The sequence below is a fragment of the Rhineura floridana genome, chromosome 7, assembly GCF_030035675.1.
Source record: "Rhineura floridana isolate rRhiFlo1 chromosome 7, rRhiFlo1.hap2, whole genome shotgun sequence".
Taxonomy (NCBI): Eukaryota; Metazoa; Chordata; class Lepidosauria; order Squamata; family Rhineuridae; genus Rhineura; species Rhineura floridana.
In genome coordinates this window covers 34,963,734-34,987,392 of record NC_084486.1, presented here as the reverse complement: position 1 = coordinate 34,987,392, position 23,659 = coordinate 34,963,734, and the positions used below count along the sequence as shown (strand labels likewise).

At 42.3% G+C, this 23,659-nt stretch overlaps 1 protein-coding gene across 2 annotated transcripts in view; it reads right to left on the bottom strand.

Annotated features, from left to right (window-relative positions):
- TSPAN15 (tetraspanin 15) overlaps window positions 1-23,659 on the bottom strand; it is a 40,014-nt gene that overhangs the window by 10,983 nt on the left and 5,372 nt on the right. The window contains exons 2-4 of one of the 2 annotated variants that reach the window (XM_061635205.1): window positions 14,839-15,024; window positions 11,303-11,377; window positions 8,343-8,438 (exon numbers count right to left, since the gene is read on the bottom strand). In XM_061635205.1, coding sequence (XP_061491189.1) covers window positions 8,343-8,438; window positions 11,303-11,377; window positions 14,839-15,024 — 357 coding nt within the window. Of the gene's footprint in view, window positions 1-852; window positions 3,936-8,342; window positions 8,439-11,302; window positions 11,378-14,838; window positions 15,025-23,659 lie in introns of those variants that run through there. The other variant, XR_009763945.1, reaches the window with a different exon arrangement.

Below are 23,659 nucleotides of genomic sequence, written 5' to 3'. Positions count from 1 at the left end.
GATGGGAGTATGATCCGCCAGGTCAGGGATGACTGATGTAAGGAGTATGTCGTTTTAAATTCATGATAGATAATGTCTAGTCTAATCGGGGGGGAAAGGGGGGAAAATGAAGTAATGAGCTAATTGGTTTGAAATGGAAAAAAAGAGGACAGCAGCAATCAAGCCAAAGATCAGAATAATGTGCAAACCCTTTTTATTACTAAATAGCTAAAATCTCATGAAGTCTCCTGTATAAACATCTCATGCATTTTGAGGGTGACATCTTCCTTCAGGCAAAATAGCCCAAACCAAAAGCTGAAATCTGTCAATGACCACATTTGTGAAGGTCAGCCTCAAAACACATTGGGATTTTGATTAGATATTTACAATAAATTTAGTAATAAACCTTACTTGAATCATTTCTGATCTACAGCTTCTATCTGCTGCATTTTAATTTTCTCAACTTTGACTACTTGCTACAGAATTGTCCCAGATTTTATCTGTACCATTACAGACAGAGTAAATGAGTAATAGATTGTAGCTAACGCAATTTAATATTTTTTAAAGACTGAGAAGTAGAAAAGTAAACACTGTTAACTAGTCATTAATCCATTAACTAAACATCTACTTGACATAAATCTAAATAAGGATAAACCAAATACTTAACAACAAGAACTCTGAATCTTTGTGTATACATTTAACAAATGGGAGACTTGGAAAGTTATGAACTGGTCGAAACTAAAACAATTTTTCCATTTTTCCCCAAGAAATAAGGCTACCCCTTTTAAAAAATTATCTTACAAAAGGACACAATTTTTAAGAAGTTCTTCTGAGCAAACCCCACAGAAATGAAAATGTTTTTGCACACAACACCTCCCATTCTTTTCAGTTGAGGTTGCCACAACCTCTCTTGTGGGTTGTCCCCAAAATCTTCACTATAAAGTCAAAGTTGTCTTTTGAATGCTGGTAGTTTTCATCCACATCTATGCGCATGCTGTCTCTCTATAATATACAACTTTTCAATTGTAGCTCAAGGGCAAAAACAATCCAATAAATATTTCATCACAAACCAATGCATCAACTAAACACACTATGGCATAATACTCAGCTATGCTTCAAAGCAATTTCTGAATCTTAATGGCATATTTCCTTCAGCAAGGATTTCATGTTTCAACAAACACCTTACTGACTGAAGACTATAAGCATGAAATCATAATTTTGTAAGCAACAGAGCCATCCAAACTCCTAATCCACCATGCTGGAAGGGGTTTGAATGGAGCAGAGGTCCCCCTCCACTAAGCCCTTTCCGGGTTTGCCAGCCTGCACCAAACTTTGGTTTAACATCCTGGTTTGTTCCAGTCCTGGTAACCACAGTTAGTTCATATGTAATCAGAAACTATGGTTAATTAACCCAGGAAGTGTTGAATCATGGCACACTGAAAAAGAGAGGAGGCATGGGGCAGTTTGAGAATGTACCATTGGTCTCACCTGAAAGGTGATTTTCATAGGAGTGGGCCATCACTGCGGGTAATAGTTCCACCTATCGTGCGAAGGCAAGAATGTTTTTGAAGTCAAGACTAGGGGCGTCAGGCCCCTCCCACTCTCCAGTTCATTCATAGAGAGTCTAAAAAGAGATATCTAAAAATACAAGAACAAGGCCAACAGGCCCGCCAGGAAAATAACATAATAGTCACATGCATAACAACATGACTCTAACATAACAACATAACAGAACTAAAAATCTTGACTTCACTCTTACATTTAAATATAATAGCGTAACAATAACATGTAACCCATTAGAAATATCTAGTCATCCTCCAACTGGGAGGGTCGTGATGGCCCACTCCTATGAAAATCACCTTTCAGGTGAGACCAATGGTACATTTTCCATAGGAGGTGGGCCATCACTGCGGGATGTACCAAAGCAGCCCATACAGGGAGGGACCACCCACATGTTAATCCTCATTAAGAACCTGTTGCAACACTCGTCTGCCGAAAGAAGCATCAGCAGAGGCATGACGATCAATTTCATAATGCCTTATAAACGAGTGTGGGGTAGACCAGCCCTACAAATATTGGCAACAGGAGCATTAGTGGCAAAAGCAGCCGAAGTGGCAGCTGACCTGGTAGAATGAGCCGTTATACTAGCTGGAACTGACAGCTTCAGGGACTCATATGCTAAAGTAATGCATGCCCTTAACCAATGGGATAAGGTAGAATTGGATACTTTATGCCCCATAGACCTTGGATGAAAGGATACAAACAGAGACTCCATTCGTCGAATCTCTTGGGTCCTAGACAGGTAGGTCTTGAGAGCCCTCCGGACATCTAACGAATGCCAAGCCTTCTCGAGAGGATGGGTAGGATTCGGGCAAAAGGAAGGCAAAACAATGTCCTGGTTGCAATGAAAAACTGAATCGACCTTGGGACGGAAGGAAGGATCAGTCTTCAGCACAACAGAGTCCTTATGGAAGACGCAGAGGTGTCGAGCAGAAGACAATGCGCCCAACTCCGAAACGCGTCTGGCAGATGTGATTGCGATCAGAAACAAGACCTTGAAGGACAGCATACGTAGGGGCACAGTCCTGATGGGTTCAAACGGAGGGCGTTGCAAAGCCTGCAGAACTTTCGGCAAACTCCATGAGGGGAACCGATGGACAAGAGCTGGAGAGCGTAGGGCGACTCCCCTCAAAAAACGTTTGATGAACGGATGTGAGGACATAGGAGCTCCAGGAGAGGACACTGAGAGAATGGACGACAGAGTGGACGCATGTCGACGTAGAGTGTTGGGTCGAAGTCCCATCATAAAGCCGCTATGGAGAAATTGCAGCACCTGATGCACAGTGGCCTGGGATGGATCATGGTGGTGGGACTGACACCACTTGGAGAAAGCCACCCAGGTATGTTGATAAATACGAGTGGTAGATGGTCTTCTCGAGGCTAAAATAATATCAATCACAGCGTCAGACAGTCCAGCTGACCTCAAATGTCCCCGTTCAAACGCCACGCTGTTAGATTGAGCCAAGTAGGGTCCTGGTGCAGTACTGGACCCTGGGATAGGAGGTCTGGCCTGACTGGAAGTGTCCAAGGATCCATCATTGACATTGCCAGAAGATCTGAGAACCACGGTCGGCGTGGCCAAAATGGTGCTATCAGAACCAGCTGTGCCCTCTCGGTTCGCACCTTCCTCAAGGTTTTGGCTAACAATGGTATGGGAGGAAAGGCGTACAATAGACCGTCTGGCCACGGTGTTGTCAGAGCATCCACTGCTTCTGCTGTTGAGTCCAGGTATCGGGCAAAGTACCTGGGAAGCTGGCAATTGCGACTGGAAGCAAACAGGTCGACTGAGAGGACGCCGAACCAACACTGGAGACGATGGAAAATGGCTGGATGAAGTTTCCATTCTCCCGGAAAGACCTGTTGTCTGCTGAGCCAGTCTGCTGTCACATTCCAAATCCCTCTGAGATGTTCTGCTTTCAGGGATTGTAGATGTTGTTCTGCCCAGACAAAGATGAGGGAGGCTAAGTCCTGCAGAGGACGAGACCTGGTGCCCCCCTGTCTGTTCAAATGTGATTTTACACACGTGTTGTCTGTTCGAATGAGCACATGGTCCAAAGGGAACAGAGACTGAAAATGACGTAGAGCTAAGTGGACAGCCTTTAGCTCCAGCCAGTTGATGCTTTGAGTTTGCTATGCGGTGGACCAAGCCCCCTGAACGTACTGGGAGTTGCAGTGGGCTCCCCAACCGATGAGGCTGGCATCTGTGGTTACAATGGTTCTGCGGGGTTCTCTGAACGACGTGCCCTTGGAGAGGTGTTGAACCTTGGTCCACCAGCGGAAGGAAAGGCGCAGTGCGGGGCTCAAACGAACTTTGCGATGGTTGGAGCTGGCAATGTCCTGTTGAAATGGCAACAGAGTCTATTGAAGGTGCCGAGTGTGGGCTCGAGCCCATGGCACAATGTGGATTGTAGAGATGAACATCCCGAGCGCTCTGGCGAGAAGCATGACGTCTGCGGATGTTTGTTGCATCAGGGACCTTGCGATGCTTGTGATGGCAGTGATGCAATCTGGAGCCAAGAAGACCATTGCCTGCAGGGTGTCCAACATTGCCCCTAGATGTAGTAGGCGTTGGGTTGGTTGGAGATGGCTTTTGTCGAAGTTGACAAGCCAGCCGTAGGCCTGCAAAACATTGAGGGTGATCGTTAAATGATGATGAGCCAGCTCCTCTGACTTGGCCCGTATTAGCAGATCATCCAGATATGGGTAGAGATGAACCCCTTGGGTCCGGAGATAAGCCACTAGGATGAGTAGCACTTTGGTAAACACTCTTGGAGCAGAGGAGAAGCCGAATGGCATTGCTCTATATTGAAAGTGCTGGTGGCCAAAAGCAAACCGAAGAAACTTTCTGTGGGCTATGCAAATGGGCACATGGAGATACGCTTCCTTAAGGTCGATAGAAGCCAGGAAGTCTCCTTCATGCAGACTCTCCATAATGGAGTGGAGTGATTCCATTTTGAACCTGCGATATGTTACAAAACGGTTGAGAAACTTGAGGTCCAATACCGCCCTCCATGATAAATCTCGTTTTGGCACAGCAAATAGGAGGGAGTACACCCCTTCCGACCTCTCAGTTGTGGGGACTGGCTCTATTGCCGCTATGTCCAAGAGGTGTTGTATAGCTGTCTGCATGATTCTGTGCCTGGCTCGTGCCCTTGGGCAAGGGGACGGATGGAATCTGTCTGATGGGATTGCCCAAAACTCTATGGCATAGCCATGACTGAAAAGCTCCCTGATCCAGGAGACCGTAGTGAGGCGCAGCCAACGGTCTCCAAAATGAAGTAATCTGCCACCTATGGGCAGTGTGTTAATACTGCTTGCGTTGGCGAGGACCTCCCCTATATGAGGACGATGAGTTGCCCCTGCACCCTTGATACTGACCTCTGCCCTGGAAACGTCGGTTCCAGGAGCCCCTGAATGAAGTGGGGTCATAGGATCTGAAGTCGCGGCCTCGTCCTCCTGGCCGCGTTCCACAAAAGGGTTGGTTAGTACGGAAGGAAGGAAATCGCCTGAAAGGCCTGTGGTCGATGTTCTTGACAGTGGCCAGAACCGGTTTGTGGGCGTCTTTTGGATCAACCAGCACTGCCTTTAGAGCTTCCTCGCCGAAGAGTAAAGATCCGGAGTAAGGAGCCCTGGACAGATTCATTCTGGCCGCTGAATCAGCCTGCCAGTGGCGAAGCCAGAGGGTCCATCGCGCGACTATCTGAGCTGTCATGGCTCGTGCCCACAATTGAGTAGCATCCAAGGTGGCATCGGCCACAAAAGCTGCTGTCTTACGCAACTTTATCAGTGACCTTCTGAGGGCGACAGGATCAGGGTTAGTGTCCTCTAGAAGATCATCCAGCCACATCATAGCTGCTCTGGAGAAAATGGAGGCTGAAGCGGAGGCACGCATGGAGAGGGCAGTGGCCTCGTGATTTTTGCGGAGGGCGAAGTCTATTCGACGCTCAGTAGTGTCCTTTAGTTGGGATTCCCCTTCCCTGGGCAAAAGAGATCATGAAACGAGGCGAGCGATTGGTTCGTCTATGCCAGGGACGTCTAACTTGGTGGCAAAGTTCGGAGCTAGGGCGTAAAACCTGTCAGCCAGGTTCTTGAAGCGGCGAGACTGGAATGGGTGAGCCCATTCTTCAGAGGCCAATTTGGCAATTGGGTCCGGCACCGGAATGTAGTGTTCAGTAGGTGCAGGGGATTTGAGGACCTTGGCCCCTTTGATAGCTGGGGTGGAAGAAGTTGAAGGCGCAGTCTGGAGACCAAGGGTATTAACTACCCTGCGTGCCAGGGGCTGATAATCTGAGGCATTAAACAAGCGATACGATGTATCCTCCTCATGATCTGAATAGTCGCTCCAGTCATCTCCTTCAACGTGGTCAGTGAAGGTTGACTCCTCCGCATACGAGGCTTCGTCAATGCATCTGCCTCTGGCTACATCAAAGGGATTTGGTGAACAGGAAGGATGAGCTTCATGACACGCATGTTGATCCCTGTTGAGTTGAGGTATGGCAGGAACTTGTGGTGGTGACTGCATTTGGGTGAAAAATGCCAGCATGGCTTGAAGTTGGGAGAGGAAATCAGGGGACGGCAGCAGCCCAGTTGTGGCAGATGTTTGTGCCTGAGTTGCTATTGGAGCAGATGTTTGGGACGGTAAAACGGAGGAAGGCTGGTTAGGCGAAGGCTGAGTGGGGAAGCCAGCAAAATCTTCCTCGTCAGAGGAAGCAGCAGGGGAATGAAGTATATCACTTATGTGTGCCTGAGTTGCTGTGGTAGTGGTGGGGGTTGGCACAGAGGCATAGCGTGGCCGCTTTGGTTTGCTATGGCTTGAAAGATGTTTTGTCTTAGCCATTGCTTTAACATGCTTAGACTTAGTCACCTTAGAGTGTTGCGGCTGGGCTGTTTGTGACATGCCTGGCTGATCTGGCATCATATTGGCTGATTGCAACATGTCTGGCTGTTCTGCCATCTTATATTAACTTGGGTGCAGTACACGGCCACAGAGGGGGCAGGATGTAAAGACCCGAACTGGCACAGTGTACGACCACGGAGGGGGTAGGATACACTGGCAGATGGCTAAGTGCACGGCCACAGAGGGGGCAGGATGCACTGTGGTATCAGCGTTAGTATAATATAGACTGTATTTTAGGCTTGGTACACGGCCACAGAGGGGGCAGGATGTACAAAATATAGTTCAGATTAGTGCTGTAGGCTGGATTTCAGGCGTGGTACACGGCCACAGAGGGGGCAGGATGTACTGAATATAATTCAGATTTAGTACAAGTCAGCCACTGATATTAAAGCTCCAGCCTTGATGGTACTGAATATAATTCAAATTTAGTACAAGTCAGCCACTGATATTAAAGCTCCAGCCTTGATAATACTGAATATAATTCAAATTTATTACAAGTCAGCCACTGATATTAAAGCTCCAGCCTTGATGGTACTGAATATAATTCAAATTTAGTACAAGTCAGCCACTGTAAATTTGTGTGTAAGGAAGCCCTGTAAGTCTGTCTACAACACACATACAACACACATACAGATAACTTGCAGGGAAGGTATCCGTTGGTTAATAAAGGGGTAACAAAAAAGGCGGGAAATTTGAATTCAACAAAAATGGCGCCTGGAAAGAAGAGCGGGAAAAAATGATCCGAAAATGGCGGAGGGGGAAGAAGCAATGGCGGCCGACTGGTAACGAACTGGGGGAAGGGCTGCCCAGCACAGTCTCGCAGGGGGAGGCGCGGGGTCGATAGTCGCACTTGCGGCTCTAAAAAAAAAACCCCAAAAGGAGACTGCCAAGAGAAGCCTGTGTCGGGAAAGGCAGCAGGAGGGAAGCCGCTGTCGCCGCCGAGTAAAGAGCTCTCCGCGGCGAAAATTACAGTCACGGAGAGAGAGAGAGAAAGAGAGGGCAGGAAGCCACAGCTGCAAGCTTCCGCCTGGGAGAGAACCGCAGCCACGGTCTCTCCAAGAGCTCCTCAGAGCGCTGCTTGAGACAGCCCGGCACAGGAAAAAATAGAGCCGCGAGCTCCCGATGGATGCAACAGAGCCAGGGGGAAAGCTCAAAAGCGGACAAAAACGAAGAGAACCGCAGCCGCGGTCTCTGAGGGGACCCTCAAACAAGCCTCAAACAAGTAAGGGAAATAAGCTTAATAAAAAGCGGACAGAAACGAAGAGAGCCGCAGCCGCGGTCTCTGAGGGTACCCTCAAACAAGCCTCAAACAAGTAAGAGAAATAAGCTGAAATAAAGGCTCAAAAAATAAAAAGCTCAAAATTGGCCAAGAAAAGTAGAGAACCGCAGCCACAGTCTCTATGGGGACCCTCAAACTTAAATGGAAAGTTAAACACAAACAGGGAAAGGAAGGACTTGAAGACAAATGAACAGACAAATACACGAAACTTAGCTAAAAGCTACTTGCTACGCTATAGATCCAATCTTGTTCGTACGACAGGCAAGAATGAACTGGAGAGTGGGAGGGGCCTGACGCCCCTAGTCTTGACTTCAAAAACATTCTTGCCTTCGCACGATAGGTGGAACTATTACCCGCAGTGATGATGGCCCACCTCCTATGGAAAATGAAGTATGGGGGCATGACTGTTGTGTATATCTCAGGATTCTTCAGTTTTTAGCCTTGCGTGGGCTGTATATGAATGCCAGGGGAGGAGAAGCAAAGGTTAATTCTTGAATACTTCCCAAAAATTCACATTGAGGAATCAATTCCTCCTGCTACTGGGAAGAGACATCAAATTGCATTGTAATATTGAGGATCATTGAACAGCACACTACTGTGTTATTAATTTGACACCCAAAACCAAACCTGCTTTTGAACAAAATCCATTATGTTTTTGAAGTCCAGGTCATCATAGTAATTCTCAATTCCTCTTCGGATATTGTCATTTAAAAAGTCAATTGTCTAAAGGAAAAAAAGAACAAGATCAAGCACACACAGTATGAATAAAACTGGTAAGCTTTAATAAGCTTATTCAATAGAATAATCAACCAACCCCTTATGTGTTTAATCGATGGGGATGAGAATGACGGAAATTCTTTTAAAACTATTTTGGTTGTTACTACAAAAGGAAATGAAAGAAAATATTAACATGATGTAACTTCTAACAATTGTATGTTATCGCACACTTCCTCCAATATCTCCGAAAGAAGATGAAATGTACAATTTGATGTAATAAATCATTGATCAAAAGCAGATTATTAGGGAGACAAAAATGCTGTAACTGGTTGACAGCCCTAAAAATAACCATATGTACAAAATCTAATCTGATATTAGGAACTGTCAATATAGATTGCAGAGAAACTATACTACACTTCTGCAAATATTTTCTTATGGTTTGATAATTGTTTTCACACAATAAGCGTGAAATTATTGTTCACACTGCTATGTATTTTGCTCATACGGCATACTCATTCTGCTGTATATTCTGCTCATTCTTGCCAGAGAACTAACTGAATAAACAAGTGGCTCTGTTAACAGGCTTATTTCGCTGCATTCCAACTACAGTATTTTGCCAATAGGAAAACGTGATTCTTCACCTAATTCACATATTATAAATGCTGCATGGAACATAGTTGCAAAACTGCCACCTCTTGGATAGTGTCTATGATATATCATAAGTAACAAATAATGCATCCTCCTAATGCCCTTTTGTGATATTCTGATTTTTTACATTTTGTTTTATTTTTTCATTTTTACTGCTGTAGAGGACATGAACTCTCCCTCTGTACCTTTCCAGCTTGGAGATTCTAATATCTTTTTTTTAAAAAATGGTGTACACCAGCATGTTCTTCCCTCCTCTATTTTTTACATAGACAAAAATGTATTTGAAGATAGCATACTCTCCTACCTCTAATGCTGGAGTACACAGCAATTCTTTGAAACAAACAAAACCCACAAATAACTATCTCCCATGTGATTACCATTCTAGTAGTAGGCTATACCCCTCATTTCATCTGAATATGATCCAGGGTTCATCTGGAAAGCCTCAGATCTACATTCGCTCAAGCACAAATTCTACCCCCTTTAATGCAATATCCCTCTTCACAGACACAACATTTCAGATTGAATGGTGGGAAAATGCAGTATCCACACAACAAAAATACTAGTTTGAGGAAAGGCACCTGGAGCCACCGCATCGTAACTTATAATTTAGTGAGTGAGTGTGTGTTTGTGTGTGAGAAAAACCCTATTATCTCAATATGCTTTTATTCACTTCACTATTAGCAAGCCAACAGTTTTCCTGAGTTAGGGATTTAATGCAGACAAGCCTTTGCAAATCAGAGGACTTGTATGTCAACGTTTGTGACAGGCTCACCAGGCCAGCTCATACTCCAAGAGGCAACTCCAAAACCTCATGATCCAGGCAATTCCAAAACAACAATGGCTCAGAATTTCTTACTAGTGCTTGGAATAGATTGACTAAAGCCTAATTGTAAAAGGAAAACCTTGGTGGAAGGAAGTAATTTACATTTCCACCCTATGAGCCTAGCTAGAATGAGTAGAACATATGGCCTCATTATAAGTTAAGAAGGCACATTACAGAGTTGTGGGTAGTAATTTTTATGCCTGGGCAGGCTCTCAGTTAAAAATGATTGTGGACTTTTAAGGATACTGCCGCTGAAATTCTAAGTTTCCACTACTCAGAATAAATTGTTCCTGCTAAAGAGATGTTGCACTACTGCCCAATATCTTGTCTCCAGTTTTCTCTTCCTCCACTAGAAGTATTCAATGTCTAATGGGGCATAGGTAAGCCCCATTGTAAGCCCCATTGGCATAATGGGCATAAGTAAGCCCCACTGAGTTCAATGAGACTTACTCCCTGGTAGGTGTGTCTAGGATTTCAGACTAGACATCCTTTATGGTGTTAGGCCCAGGCACAGAGTCAATGAGAAGCTGCAATGGTGTCATGATGCCTAGCCAGCAACCCTCATGAAACCTCTGAACAATCTAGTCTAACACTTTGAAAGCATTATTATATTTTTCCATACTGAAAAAGAAACATCATATAACAATCTCAGTAATAATATATAATATTATCTTTGCTGCCTATATTGTGCTCCTATCCAGGAAAGTCATATCTATCCTATTTACACTACTGTAGTCATATTAGACCAGTAGGCAGGTTTGAAGCCTCAGAGGTGTAGTAGAATGCCATTGACAACTTGTGGATCTTTGTCTTCCTAAAGTGGTATGAAGTTAACATTCAAACCCTCAACCCTCTGTGAATTGCATTTAGACCAGTCTGCTTTGGCCCCTTGGAGGGCAGCAGGGCCAGTACTTTGTAGTGTGGATTAGCTTCATTCATAGATAGATATAGAGTCTGTTAATTTTGCTTTTGCTCTACACTGCATTAAGCCTAGATTATTTCTTTGTAATGCTGAATTTATCCTGTGCTGGCTGAAATGTTTTTGTCTTATTTGAATTTATGTAAATAAATAAATTTAATTGGTTGCGAGTTAAGTTTAGTTCATTTGTATGGCACCTTTCCACAGTCAATGGTGCCCAATATAACATGTGGAAAAAACGTTATTTTTTCAAGTGTTATATTGGACACAGTTGACTGTGGAAAAGTGCCATACAAATGAACTAAACTTAACTCAGAGCCAATTAAACTTTGCTGTGGTAAGACAGGGGAAATGACATAGAATGTGGTAATAAGCACAGAGCCTAGCTTATTTTGAGACAAGTAACAGCCCCATTTTTCTATAACTAATGGGGGAAAGTTTTTAAACTGGGTACCTTTTTTAATCCTTTAGTTTCCTTACCTGATTTCTGAAGATTAAGGCCACAACTCCACCAATTAGTTCAATGAGCAAGCAAACACCTAAGATGTACATGAACTGCAAAACAATTTCAAAAATCTTACATAAACTTGCAAAATCCAAAATCCTTAGTACTGAAATAATGAATTACTGACTTCCAATTAAATTAAGCAATCTTTAGAACTGTTGTAGATGAGACAGTGTCACTTGGGTGCACACCACAGTACATTTACATAGCCCTTTGTGCCTTGGGATTGTTTGGCCTTGAGTGTACTGAGGATGAGCAACAGGTAGCAACAAAGTACAGGAGATGAAGGCAAGAGTACACGCTTGAATGTGGCATCACAGTCAGGGCTCCAAGCCTCTCTTGGCATTCTATGCAGCACTTAAGTTGCAGTGCTGGCTGGTGAGTGCAATTCATCAGGAGGAAACTGCCAATCACCAAAACAGAGCAGGGAGGGGCCTTCTCACTGTTATCTCTGGTCATCAAGGTGGCAATGGAGGTAAGGGGTGCTGCAGTCAGCACCATGCAAACATATATTTGCCAAGTGCCAAAGTACAGAAAAGCTATTTTACTAGCCCATTTTAATGTTTTATATTCAAAATTGTTAGACTGCAGATGCTAGAGTTCCCTTTAGCTAAACAGATGCTCAGAGGTCAAAACAATTTCCCATGTTTTCTTTTACTGTCATTTTTATCAGAGAGAGCCAGAAAACACATAATATATTCTCTTATGAAACAGTTTCCTGGTTGATCAGAGACTCTTCTGAGTATCTTCCTTGAGGAGACCAATACATTTATTAGCAAGCAGGTAGCAAAGTATCTGAATGTTGTCATGTCTCATAGGCAATGTTTTGATTGTTAGTTCTTAGTTTGTTGTTTTTTAAATAACTAGTTTCACTGAGGCTTTGATTTTGTATTTTATACTTTGTATTTTGTTTTATTGGTTGATTGACCTTAATAAATATCTGACTGACTGACAGCTGCTGAGTGGATGGCTGCTCTAGTGGCGCAACTATCCATTGATGCGCATACTTAATATCAGATGTGGAGCCCCACACTTCCACTGCTGCCTCCTGGTGCCTAAAAGGAAAAGCAAGAGGGGTCCTCTCTGCCATGCATCCAGCAGTTTTGCCTAGCAAACCTCCAGAGACGCCAAACAAAAAGGAGATAATTCCTTGGCTCCTTTTTCTCATATAAAATTCTTCATATTACTAAGGATCATCCCCTTGACTATTTTTAATGCATTTGTCAAGTGCTTGTAACTTCCCTGTTTTGCATGGTACTAAATTTCTTTGTTATTAAAAATGAACATTTTTTAAATATATGCCAAACATAGTATGTTCATCATACCACTCTCCATTTCTTTCTCTCACTCACTCACTCATTTCACTAGCAATACAGCTCTTGGGACAGCATGCTAATGAATTTCTCTGTTTTTGCATTTCCTGAAGCGATTTTTGTTTCATGTTAATGTGTTGGCAATAAAATGAACATGTTTTTAAGGAATCGAAAAGAAACAGGCCCTTCCTGACACATCAACACCATTCATTCAAACCAAATTTGGAAGGGACCCCATTTGGCAAACACACATACATATAAAAACAAAACAACACACACTTAATATATTTCTATTATATCAAGAAATATACAATTAGGATATTTGTATGGGTATAGGACACAGTTGAATATTTGCGTTGATTCTCTAATAAAGAAGAGGATGTTTTCTGCACAGGAATTCCTTTGTGCAAGGCTAAATATAATTACAAGGTAAAAACAGAGGCTGCAGTAGCCCAGTGTTCAGCACTGCCAACTTCTTCAAGCCTCTCAAACACTCTCCTTGATTTTTTTTGGTGGATTTTCAACTGTTACAGTTATATAGCTGTTATAGTCTATTCCAAGTTAACTACTGATGATTAATTTTCCTTTGAAACAGTGATAACTCACATAATGCGATACTCATCTGGTAATCTATTTTATGGCAAAATATTATACAATTTGTAATGTAACATTTCCGTTATTTTAATTGTAAAAAGTAACCGTTTTGTCCTGCCAAACCAGCATCAGGCCAGAAGGTTATGCATTCCAAACTAAGCTGTCCCCCTTATTCCTGAAATGTATATTGGGCAGAGATGGAATCCATTGACCAGTACCGGTTCAAAAGCTTTCTACTGACCTAACAGGCTGGCATCAAATCAAGTTCATTGTGTAGCCGCTAGTCGCTGCTTTTGCCAATCCATTTTTTTTTTTGCTCAGGAATAATATCAGTATTAATATCGATATTTTTAAAGGAAATATAATATTTAGAAGGACATATTGATAAATTATAATCCTTACAATCAATGATTTAAAGGCAGATTTTTTAAAAAACAGTTTTCAAAAATAGCTGTGGAAATTCACTACATTAAAATCTGATCCTCAGCAATTGAGAATAAGCAAATTAATAGATAAATTGGTACCAAATCCAAATTGGGCGGAATTCTAGCATATCCCTAAAATGGAAATGGACTGCCTTCAAGTCTATTCCAACTTGTGATGACCCTACAAATAGGGTTATCATGGTAAGCGGTATTCAGAGGTGGTTTTACCATTGCCTTCCTCTGAGGCTGAGAGGCAGTGACTGGTTCAAGGTCACCAAGGAGCTTCATGGCTATGTGGGGATTCAAACCCTGGTCTCCCAGGTCGTAGTCCAACACCTTAACCACTACACCACACTGTTGGGACAATTAATGCTCATTCTCCAATTTCCCCCTTGAGTCTAAATTTGGTCCCCTTTCCAAAGTTGTCAGTATCTCTACAACTGGGCTAACAGTATTAATTAATTCTTGCTGTTGACTTCTCATTCTCGACTCTTTTCTGAATTTAATCTGCATATTGATTGATTCATTGTTGACTTCATTGTGTTATTTTAGATCAAAGAGCTCCTTTCATTAGTAAGGAAGCATACTTTTTATATCATATATATATATATAAACACTAGAGGATAAGTTTGCAACATACATGCTGTGAAAGAAACCTGCTCTGCTAACTTGGAGGCAATAAATCAATTGAATTTTTGTATATACAATAAATAAATATATTTTGTGAATGAAAGTTTTTCATCCTGGCTGAGCTTTTAACATCAAGCTACGTAAACACATGAATTAAATAGTTGTTAAATAAAAAATAACATTTTATATGCGTAAAACTACATTCCTTTTTTCTTAAATATATCTTCATTTTGTTTGACCAGGTTCTTTCATTCGCACCTGAGCTTTCTCTAGAATCATGACAGGTGCCATAAAAATTGCTCTAACCCAGCAGAAGAGACATTATTCAGTAATGACTTAGTAGTGCTCCTACTGAAGTCAAAGGTTTGCTTTTGACAGCCCCATTTGCACTGGTTAAATAATAATCCATCTTGCACTATACTTTCTCTCTGCTATTTATCTGAAGAAGGAAGTTACTAGATAAGCTGTCTTAAAACTGTTTACAGAATGGAGAACAAAACAGTTTTATAAAAATCAAGTTCATGTTACAGGTTATATAAAAGTACTTACAGTTTGAAGAAGGCATATGTTGTCCCTTAAGGAAGCTAATACACCCACAAAGGAAACAAGGAACATTACAATACCTAGGAGTATTAGAATAATTGCTGGAGCTAAAAAGGCACTTTCAAGGGTTTTATATTTCTGTCTTTCAACTTCTGCATAAATGCCAACTGCTAGGACAAATCCTCCTAGCAACTGTAACAAAAAGAGAAAGTGTGTGTTATTGTTACTATATTGACAAAAACAATAGCCAAATATTAACCTGCCTTATAAAAAAGAGAAAATCAAATTTCTTTTTACTTCATAGAGCACAGACTATTAGGAATCTTGATAGGTTGGACAGATACAAAACTTAGACCAGGTACAGCCAATTGCAAGCATCAAGCAGACAATGTTATTTAGTCTGGCTCCTAAATCAGGGACAGATGAGAAGATCGTATTTCCATCAAGACATGCTACAAATGAAACATTATTGAACTGTTCTGTTGCTGAATTGATACCACAGAGAAGATTCCAGAGCAGTAGCTATGTTAGACTGTTGCAACAAAAACAACAGTCTTCTGGCACTTTAATAAAAGATTTATATTAATGAAGTAATATTATTTTATTAATGTGTGTGTTGATCTTTAAGGTGCCACAAGACTCTTTCTGGGTTTTATTGCTAATAGTGGTGCACTAACATAATTTTATACTCCAGACTTAATGGTCTTTTGGGTGCTGCCCTCTTTAGATGGTAATGTGTATCAATTTACTTGTTTCAAAATGTAGTAAGTCAGCCTTGTTGCATTTGGGGGCCCTTCTGCCATTCTGCTGAGTTGGACTTTGGTGGATGTGATTTACCACTGATTGATAATAAGATGCTGGTAAATCTACTTCACAGCAGTTTAAGTCATTTCTGCTGGGAAGGTGATGGAAGGTGATGATGGACCACTGCTTCAGTAGTCCTTTTGCTGGACTACTGGCCCTGCCTTTCCACATACAGTTGCACAAACCCATAGTGTATCTAGGTACACTAGTGGCTTTCCTAATATCACATGGTATTACCACACAGCTGCATTTGGTGCAATGGTTTGGTCCAACATAGCATTTCTTCCATTCCTATTCTACTTGAAGCAAACTGATGAAAAGAATGTTTAAAATTGTGTGTTAAAATTGTATTTTCAACAATAATTTTACCCCAAGTTTAAAAAGAAAGAAACTAAGTTTTCTTGCTGCTTGATCATCCAAGGCATATTGAACAAGATGAAATAAATAAGAATTTGAGTTGAATTAATCATCAAGAAAGCATATTAATTAGGAAGATGTTATATATTTTAAAATACAGGCATTTTTAATAATTATCTTTTGTGTTCTGATAGTCTGAGGCAAATTAGCTACCTTATTGGGAAAACATAACTTGCTAAGATCTGTACTGATATTGGGCTGGGAAGATTTACTATAAAAAATAGTAGCTCACAAAATAATTATCATAATAATATCATAAAACCAGCCTCCTTTCATTAACCATGAATTAATTTACAAAAACTATTAATATTCTCATATGTATACCAGCATTTACATATACAAAACAGTCTTTTATTTTATTTATTTATTTATTTGTTTTCATTTTATTTTATTAAATTTATATCCCACCCTTCCTCCCAGAAGAAGCCCAGGGCAGCAAACAAAAACACTAAAAGCACTTTTAAGCATCTTAAAAACAAAAGACTTTAAAACATATTAAAATATCTTGAAAACATCTTGAAAAAACAACTTTAAAAACATCTTAAAAAGCCAACTCCAACACAGACACAGACTGAGATAAGGTACTTAAAAGGCTTGTTGAAAGAGAAAGGTCTTCAGTGGGTGCCAGAAAGGTAACAGAGATGGCACTAGTCTAATATTTAAGGGGAGGGAATTCCGAAGTGTTGGTGCCACAACACTAAAGGTCAGCTTCCTATGTTGTGCAGAACGAACCTTCTGATAAGATGGTATCTGCAGAAGGCCCTCACCTGCAGAGTGCAGTGATCAACTGGGTATATTAGGGGTAAGACAATTTTTCAGGTATCCTATTCCCAAGCTGCATAGGGCTTTCTACACCAAAACGTGAATCGTGAATTTGGCCTGGCAACTTTTATCTAGTTTCCTTTTCATTTGAAAGCTTCATTTGAAAATTAAGGTTTTTTCTTCATGTACTTTGATACATATTAGGAGGAAACCAATTTAGCATATTTACTCAGATGAAAATACAGGGGGACCAGATACAATGGGAAGTACATTGAAAGTATATGATTCTGGTAAACATTTCTCCAGATTGTCTAATATGCTGCAACTGTTCTGACATTGTAGCAGAAAAGCATAATTGTTTTATCTGACCTTATACTGTAGACGTTCATTTGTCAAATGATGAATACAATGCAGTAAAGGAATGAAAAAGAATTATTCTAGATAGATATTATTAAAAAGCATGGCATGTTAAGAATTACCCATTGCCCCTGAAATGTTATCATAAATATTATGTATTTTATTCATGACATATTCACATTGTAGCTTTTTTAGGGCGCAACTTGCATTTACACCAGGCTGAGGGGAGTTGGATGTGGCGGATCTCCAGCTGAGCTAGCTGGGTTCCAGCTCAAATGGGCTATGCCAGCATAAGTCCCTCAGCCTGGCTCAGCTGAGACCAGGGAAAGTGGACCCAGCATAAGGCAGTGTAAGGTGCAAAAAAGGGCCGTGTTGGGGGCATATCAGGGGAGGGGCCGAGGGGAAGGGACTTAGGCCACATCTAATTCATGTTTGGAGCACTCCCAAAGGTCCCCAATTCAGGGAAAAGTTACACAGGGGAAAAGGTCAGTCTAAGAAAATAATTTCAACAGAAGCCAATGGAGGGGGCTTACTTCCCGGTAGAGGTATCTGGGAGAGCAGGCTTTTACTTTCTGGTTCCTGCACACAACTCCTGGCTGACCCAGGGTTCAGCCATCCCAGAGGCTCCTGAATGGCAACTGGATGTGGTAGAATTTTATTCTGGCTTCTCCTGCTCCAGTAGAACTTATGCCAGCTTCCCGAGTTAGATTGTGCCCTTAGTCCTCAGCCTCTTTCAGCATTATGCATTTTCAGTCAAAAACATGAATGCTCGTTCACCAGCATATCAATTCACTGAAATTTCATCCTATCTTGTATCATATTACCAAAGTGGGGATAGCAATCCCACTCCTCAGTGTCATTTGACTGCCTGCTATTCCAGTATGTGTCCTATTAATTTGCCCTCAAACCTGCTTTTGCTTCAGAGCCATCTCTGTGGGCCGTATATCATCTGTGAGTTGTCTAAGGATAAAGGCAAAGCCTGGAGGAGGAGAGTGGTGAGGAATATGACTAGATTGCAAAAGCAGGCCCCAGCACTGGTGGATGGATATGTTTCAGAGCCACTGAGCATATTCTCTTTCCAGAGTTATGGCTCATCTGATCCCAAAGCCAAATTTAGCAATTGGCAAGCCTTTTGCCAGGCAACTGTACACAATGGGACAGGTGCTGCTATGGGGTGGGGGATGGAAAAAGAGAAGGCAAGCAGAGGTAACTAGTCCTTACCCTCGTATTTTGTTGTTGCCTGCCTGAAAGATGGGGAAAGAGGTCTTTTCTCCTGCTGCCATACCTTCTTAATGGAAATGTGTACGGGGTGTCTGAGAAGGTGTGTGTGTGTGCATTTTTGTGAAAGAAGGAAAATGTTTATTTGGTCTCTTCCTGCATATAAGAAACAGGACATGCCCTCCCATTCTGATAGACCCTCCTGAAAGCAAGAGCTTACTGGAATGATCCCCCTTTTAGCCCTTGGCTGCAGTGGACCAGGAGCCTCACTAGAAGGGCTTAAAAGGAAGGACACATCAATTGCCACTTCAACCACTACAAAGGTTGTCTAATGAGATCTTTAGTAGCTCAGACATAAGTAGTACTTGTTAGACTACTTGTTGCCTAGTTAATTAGTAATATAGTAAAACTGATCGTGATTCGAGGTGTTTACACAAGAGAGAGAATGAAATGTGAGTTTTGGAAAAGCAGGGAAGTTTTAAAAGTGTCCTACCTATGTTTTCTTTCACTGACAAGCAAGTACAGCCTCCTGTCCCAGAGAAAGCCATTTTTTAAATTAAAAGTGCTACTCCCAGTTGGAAATAGTACAGGAGTTTCTTAACATCCCCACTACACAAAAAGAGAGTGCAAGAGAGGAAGCAGCCTAAAACCTTTATGATATTTTAAAGCAAGTGCTTCATTTGGAAAAACACAAGGCTCATTTGGAAAAGCTAAGGCACCAGTTGCTGCAAACGTTGCCAGCAGAACAAGAAACAGCAGTGCCAACAAAGCTGACAGGAAGGTTTCTGGCATTCTACTGCTGTAAGCCAAGTTGGGGTTTTTTGGGGGGGGATGGGGAGTCAGGATATTAGCTTTTAAAATACATAAAATAAAAATAAAAATGTGTTTACTTCAAAGCCATCTCTGTCGGCTATATATGATATAAAAGTGAGTTTTCTAAGCATAAGGGTATAGTCTGGAGCAGGAGAGCAGCAAGGAATATGGCCAGATTATAATATCCCTCTCTATTTTGTCAGGACTGCAGCCACGTGTTTAAGCCTTCACTCCCTGGCCACAATCATGACAAAAATATTCCCCACACTGCCATTAGCCTTTGGGGGAAAGCTCCCATTGGCACCAGTCTCCATATGATCCCAGAGGCCAATCCTCAGTTGCAGGGCCAGTCCCAAAGGTGGCCAGGTCGGGTCCTGGCCAAGGGCCCATGGAGCCACAAAGGTCCCTGAGGGGCCTCTTGATAGGGTGGGGGAGGAGTAGCACTCCTTTTCTGCAATCCTCAGCAGAGTAGCTGCCGCGGATCACAGGGAGGAAGCTTCTTCCGCCCGCCCGTTCGCTGGCTCCACCTACTCATCTCTCCTGTCTTTTGCAGCTGCGCAGGCTGCGCACGCAGGACTGCCATTAACCAAGTTGGCAGCCAAGGTTTCCCTAACGGGCTGAAGCCTCCGCTGCCACCTTGGTTGATGGCAGCAATGCATGCGAGTTGCAGCCCGTGGAGCCGCAAAAGACAGGGGAGATGGAGCCAGCGAATGGGCGGGCGGAAGAAGCTCCCTCCCTGCGAGAAGCAGGTAGGCAGGCACGTGTGTGTGTGTGCACCCAAGGGCCCCGGCATGTCTGGTGCTGGCCCTGCTCAGTGGTATTTTTAGAGTTCCCATATTTCACAGGTGCAGGGACCCAGCACACACGCAGGTACAGCTTCAAAACTTCTCCCTTGAATAATCAAGGGAAAAAATAAGGGGGAATATTTTTTTTTAAAGTGCCAAAATGTACTTCTAAGAAAAATAAACTATTATATTTATCAAAGTTAAAATTAAGCATCATTTTTGAAAAGGCCTCTTTTCCCTCAATAAATTCATCTGAGGAAGAAAAGTCAAACTGATAAATTTTAAAGTAAGCGGCGGCAGAGGAAGGACTATTCCTCTCCCCCATCTTTCATAAGAGAAATGTATGGGCTGGGAGAAGCCTCTCTGAGCTTTTTAAGTCACTTCTTTCTAGAAAACTTTGACTTTAGGTTGAGTCCATCATCCATAAATACGAATACGTGTGTCCAAGAAAAAAATGCTGACCTTCCAGGGCAGATTCAAAGTGTTGGTTCTTACCTATAAAGCCCTTAACGGCACCGGACCGCAATACCTGATGGAACGCCTCTCCCACTATGAACCTACCCGTTCGCTGCGCTCGACGTTGAAGGCCCTTCTCTGGGTTCCAACTCACAAGGAGGCCCGGAGAGCAATAACGAGATCTAGGGCCTTCTCGGTGGTGGCTCCCGAATTATGGAATGCCCTCCCTGACGAGATACGCCTGGCGTCTTCTTTGATATCTTTTCGGCGCCAGGTAAAGACCTACCTCTTTACCCAGGCATTTTAGTCTTAGTTTTTAATTTTAATGTTATAGTTAATTAACTGTAACTTCTATTAATTTTGTCTTAATCTGTTTTTAATGTGTTTTTATACTTATATGTTGTAATCCACATTCGCTGGTTTTAATTGTGGTTTTATTCTGTTGTACACTGCCCTGACAGCCTGTTGCTAAAGGGCGGTTCAAAAGTGCAATAAATAAAATATGTGAGCCAGTTAGAACCCAAGGCTAAAAATGGCTCCTTGTTCCCAGTTCCTTATCTGGCAGAGTTGCATGGCCTAGGGGCATCACATATCGTGCAAAAACAAATATTTTCATCAAAGAGAATGCTGAGACCTGCTCAAGCATTTGTCCAGACATGCAAACTCTGTATCTATGGATAGGGAGCAGAGACACACATGCAGGCCCCACCCTAATGTCTCCATGTGCATCAACCTGTGCACTCAGGGCTCATCTACATGGGAGCATTTCTTCATAGGAAATACACTTCTTTTACCATCGCTTTTTATTTTCATCGTCCACAGTTCCTGTTCAGTGTTAGCTGTCAATCCCTTTTTCCCCTTCACACTGAGCAGGCATTCCTCTGGGGAGGATTAGTCTCACTTTTTCCTTGCAGCCCTTGCTCTATCAGCTGTAGGAGGTTCTTTTTTAAAAAAACCAGAAGTACAAATATCTGTGTTTTTCCTGGTAGGTTACAGCTGAAATACAAATCTTTGTTTGAGCAGTGTTATGCTTTTGCAATTTGCACACAAGTTAGGGGGGAAAGAAAATAAAGGCACCATTTGCAGCAACATAAAAAAGGCCAGCAGAATGAAGAAGAGCAACCAGAAGTTGCTTGCCACTCTACAAGAAACAGAATGAATGATGAGAGGAGGTCGGAGTGCGCATGGAGAGGGGAACAATTGACACACCCACCTAAACGTATTGAAGCAAAGTGTCTGCAAGTATTAGAGAGGTTTTTTTCCCTTCCCTTTTCATGTTATTAGTGGATTGGGTTAGGACGAATTTACAGGAGGAAAACTGCGTAATAGCTTCTGTTTGCCAGTAATATCATATGAACCATGCAAATTTAAAGGAAATGTGAGTAGCACCAAACACACAGTAAACCACCACGTAGATGAGCCCTCAGTCTCCAGCCATCCCCATGTTGATTGGGAAAGGTCTGCAGGGGGTTTCTACTCACTTTCTCTTGAATCCAAGTAAAACCATTCACACAGTTAGGGGCTTGGATATGTGCCCCTGCATCCACCCACACTTGAGTGTTCTCACATTCAGGCAAATGCCTGAACATGCCTCTGGTGTCTCTTGAAAGGAACAGTTTCCCAGTCATGGAGATATATGAGGCAGCTCCAAAACTTATTTTGTGCCAGGGTATATGAACTTGATCCACAGGCCTTGCAAATATGGTTCACTTTATTTTCTGGGATAAGAATGCTTTATGGTATAGCATGTCTAGATTTTGCAGCCATTTGCATGAGGAAGAGAAAATAATGGCAAGTATTCTGTGGATTGAAAGGCAATATATGATGAGATTTTATCTGAAAAAATATATGAAGCCATCTTCTTTCCTCCCATCTTTCCTTAATTTACTGTTTATTCTGGATCACTTTATTGTCAACAGCAACCATCCTATTAAATTACTGGGCAGGAAGATTAGAATTGGAGGGCTGTTGTGCATCACTTCAGTATTCCCATTTAAATCTCAAGAGACGTTCAAGATGTCTCTCAGCAGACTTGGATTTGCAAAGATGACAAGAATTCTGAAGCAGAAGACTGCAATCTTGAATCTTCTATTCATTAGAAATGCCGTCAAGTTCTCTCAGCAGTTTACATAAACAATAAAATATAAAATACAATTCACAATAAAAACACTTTTAAAAAATAAAACAAACAACAGTAAAAAGCCTAGCAAAACACCAACTAAAATAATAATAAAACTCGGCAGCTAAAAAAAACTGAAACCAGGGGGAAAAAACCAAAAAGGGGGAACGATGCAAAAACTGAAGTATCTGATTACAGGGCCTGAAAGAAGAAGGAAGGTTTTTACCTGGCACCTTAAAGGTCATAGGGTAGGCACCAGGCAAGCTTGTCGGGGGGGGGCATTCCATAAGCAGGATACCACCCATAGTCACCGCTAGGGCCAGACTAGTGGGTGGAGATCCAGGGCCCCACGCAGGCTTGGCCCCTCCAAAAGGAGATGGGGCTGCTGTTTGCCTTAAATGAGGGGTAGGGAAACATTTTAGCCCTGGGGGGCCAAATCTTTATCTGTCTCAACCTCCGAAGGCCAACTTTGACAAGTGAGCGGGAAATCTCACCTGAAAATCACCTGACGTCATTATGACATCAGATAATTGACAGATATGTTGTTCCACCCCGTCAAAATTTTCATTGACAGTGCTACTAAAACATAACTTCTTCCCTCCTTTTTATGCAAACGCCTTAATTCTCCGAGAAAAAGGCATGCTCACACTGCCCATCAGCTGATAGATAAAATCTGGCTCCCCAGGGCAAAAAGGTTTCCCCCCCCATGTAAGACAAACAGTGCACCTTGCAAACTGCTTTGTGCTGTTGGAGCAAGGCCATGTATAATGCATTGCAGTAATCCAAACAGGAGATTACCAGAGTATGGATAACTGTCGCAAGACTATCTCTTTCCAGATAGGGTTGTAGATGGTAGATCAGCTAAAGATGATAGAGTGCCACTGAGGCCAGCTGAACCTCTAGTGACAAGGCTGGATGTAAGAGCACCCCAAATGATGAGCCTGCACATTTAGGCATATGCAATCCTATCCAAGGCAGGTTGAACACTACCCAACTGGACAGACAAATCGCCCAACAGCATCTCCAACTTGTCTGGATTGAGTCTCCGTTTGTTGACCTTCATCCAGTCCTTTACCAAGTCCAAGCACTGGTTCAG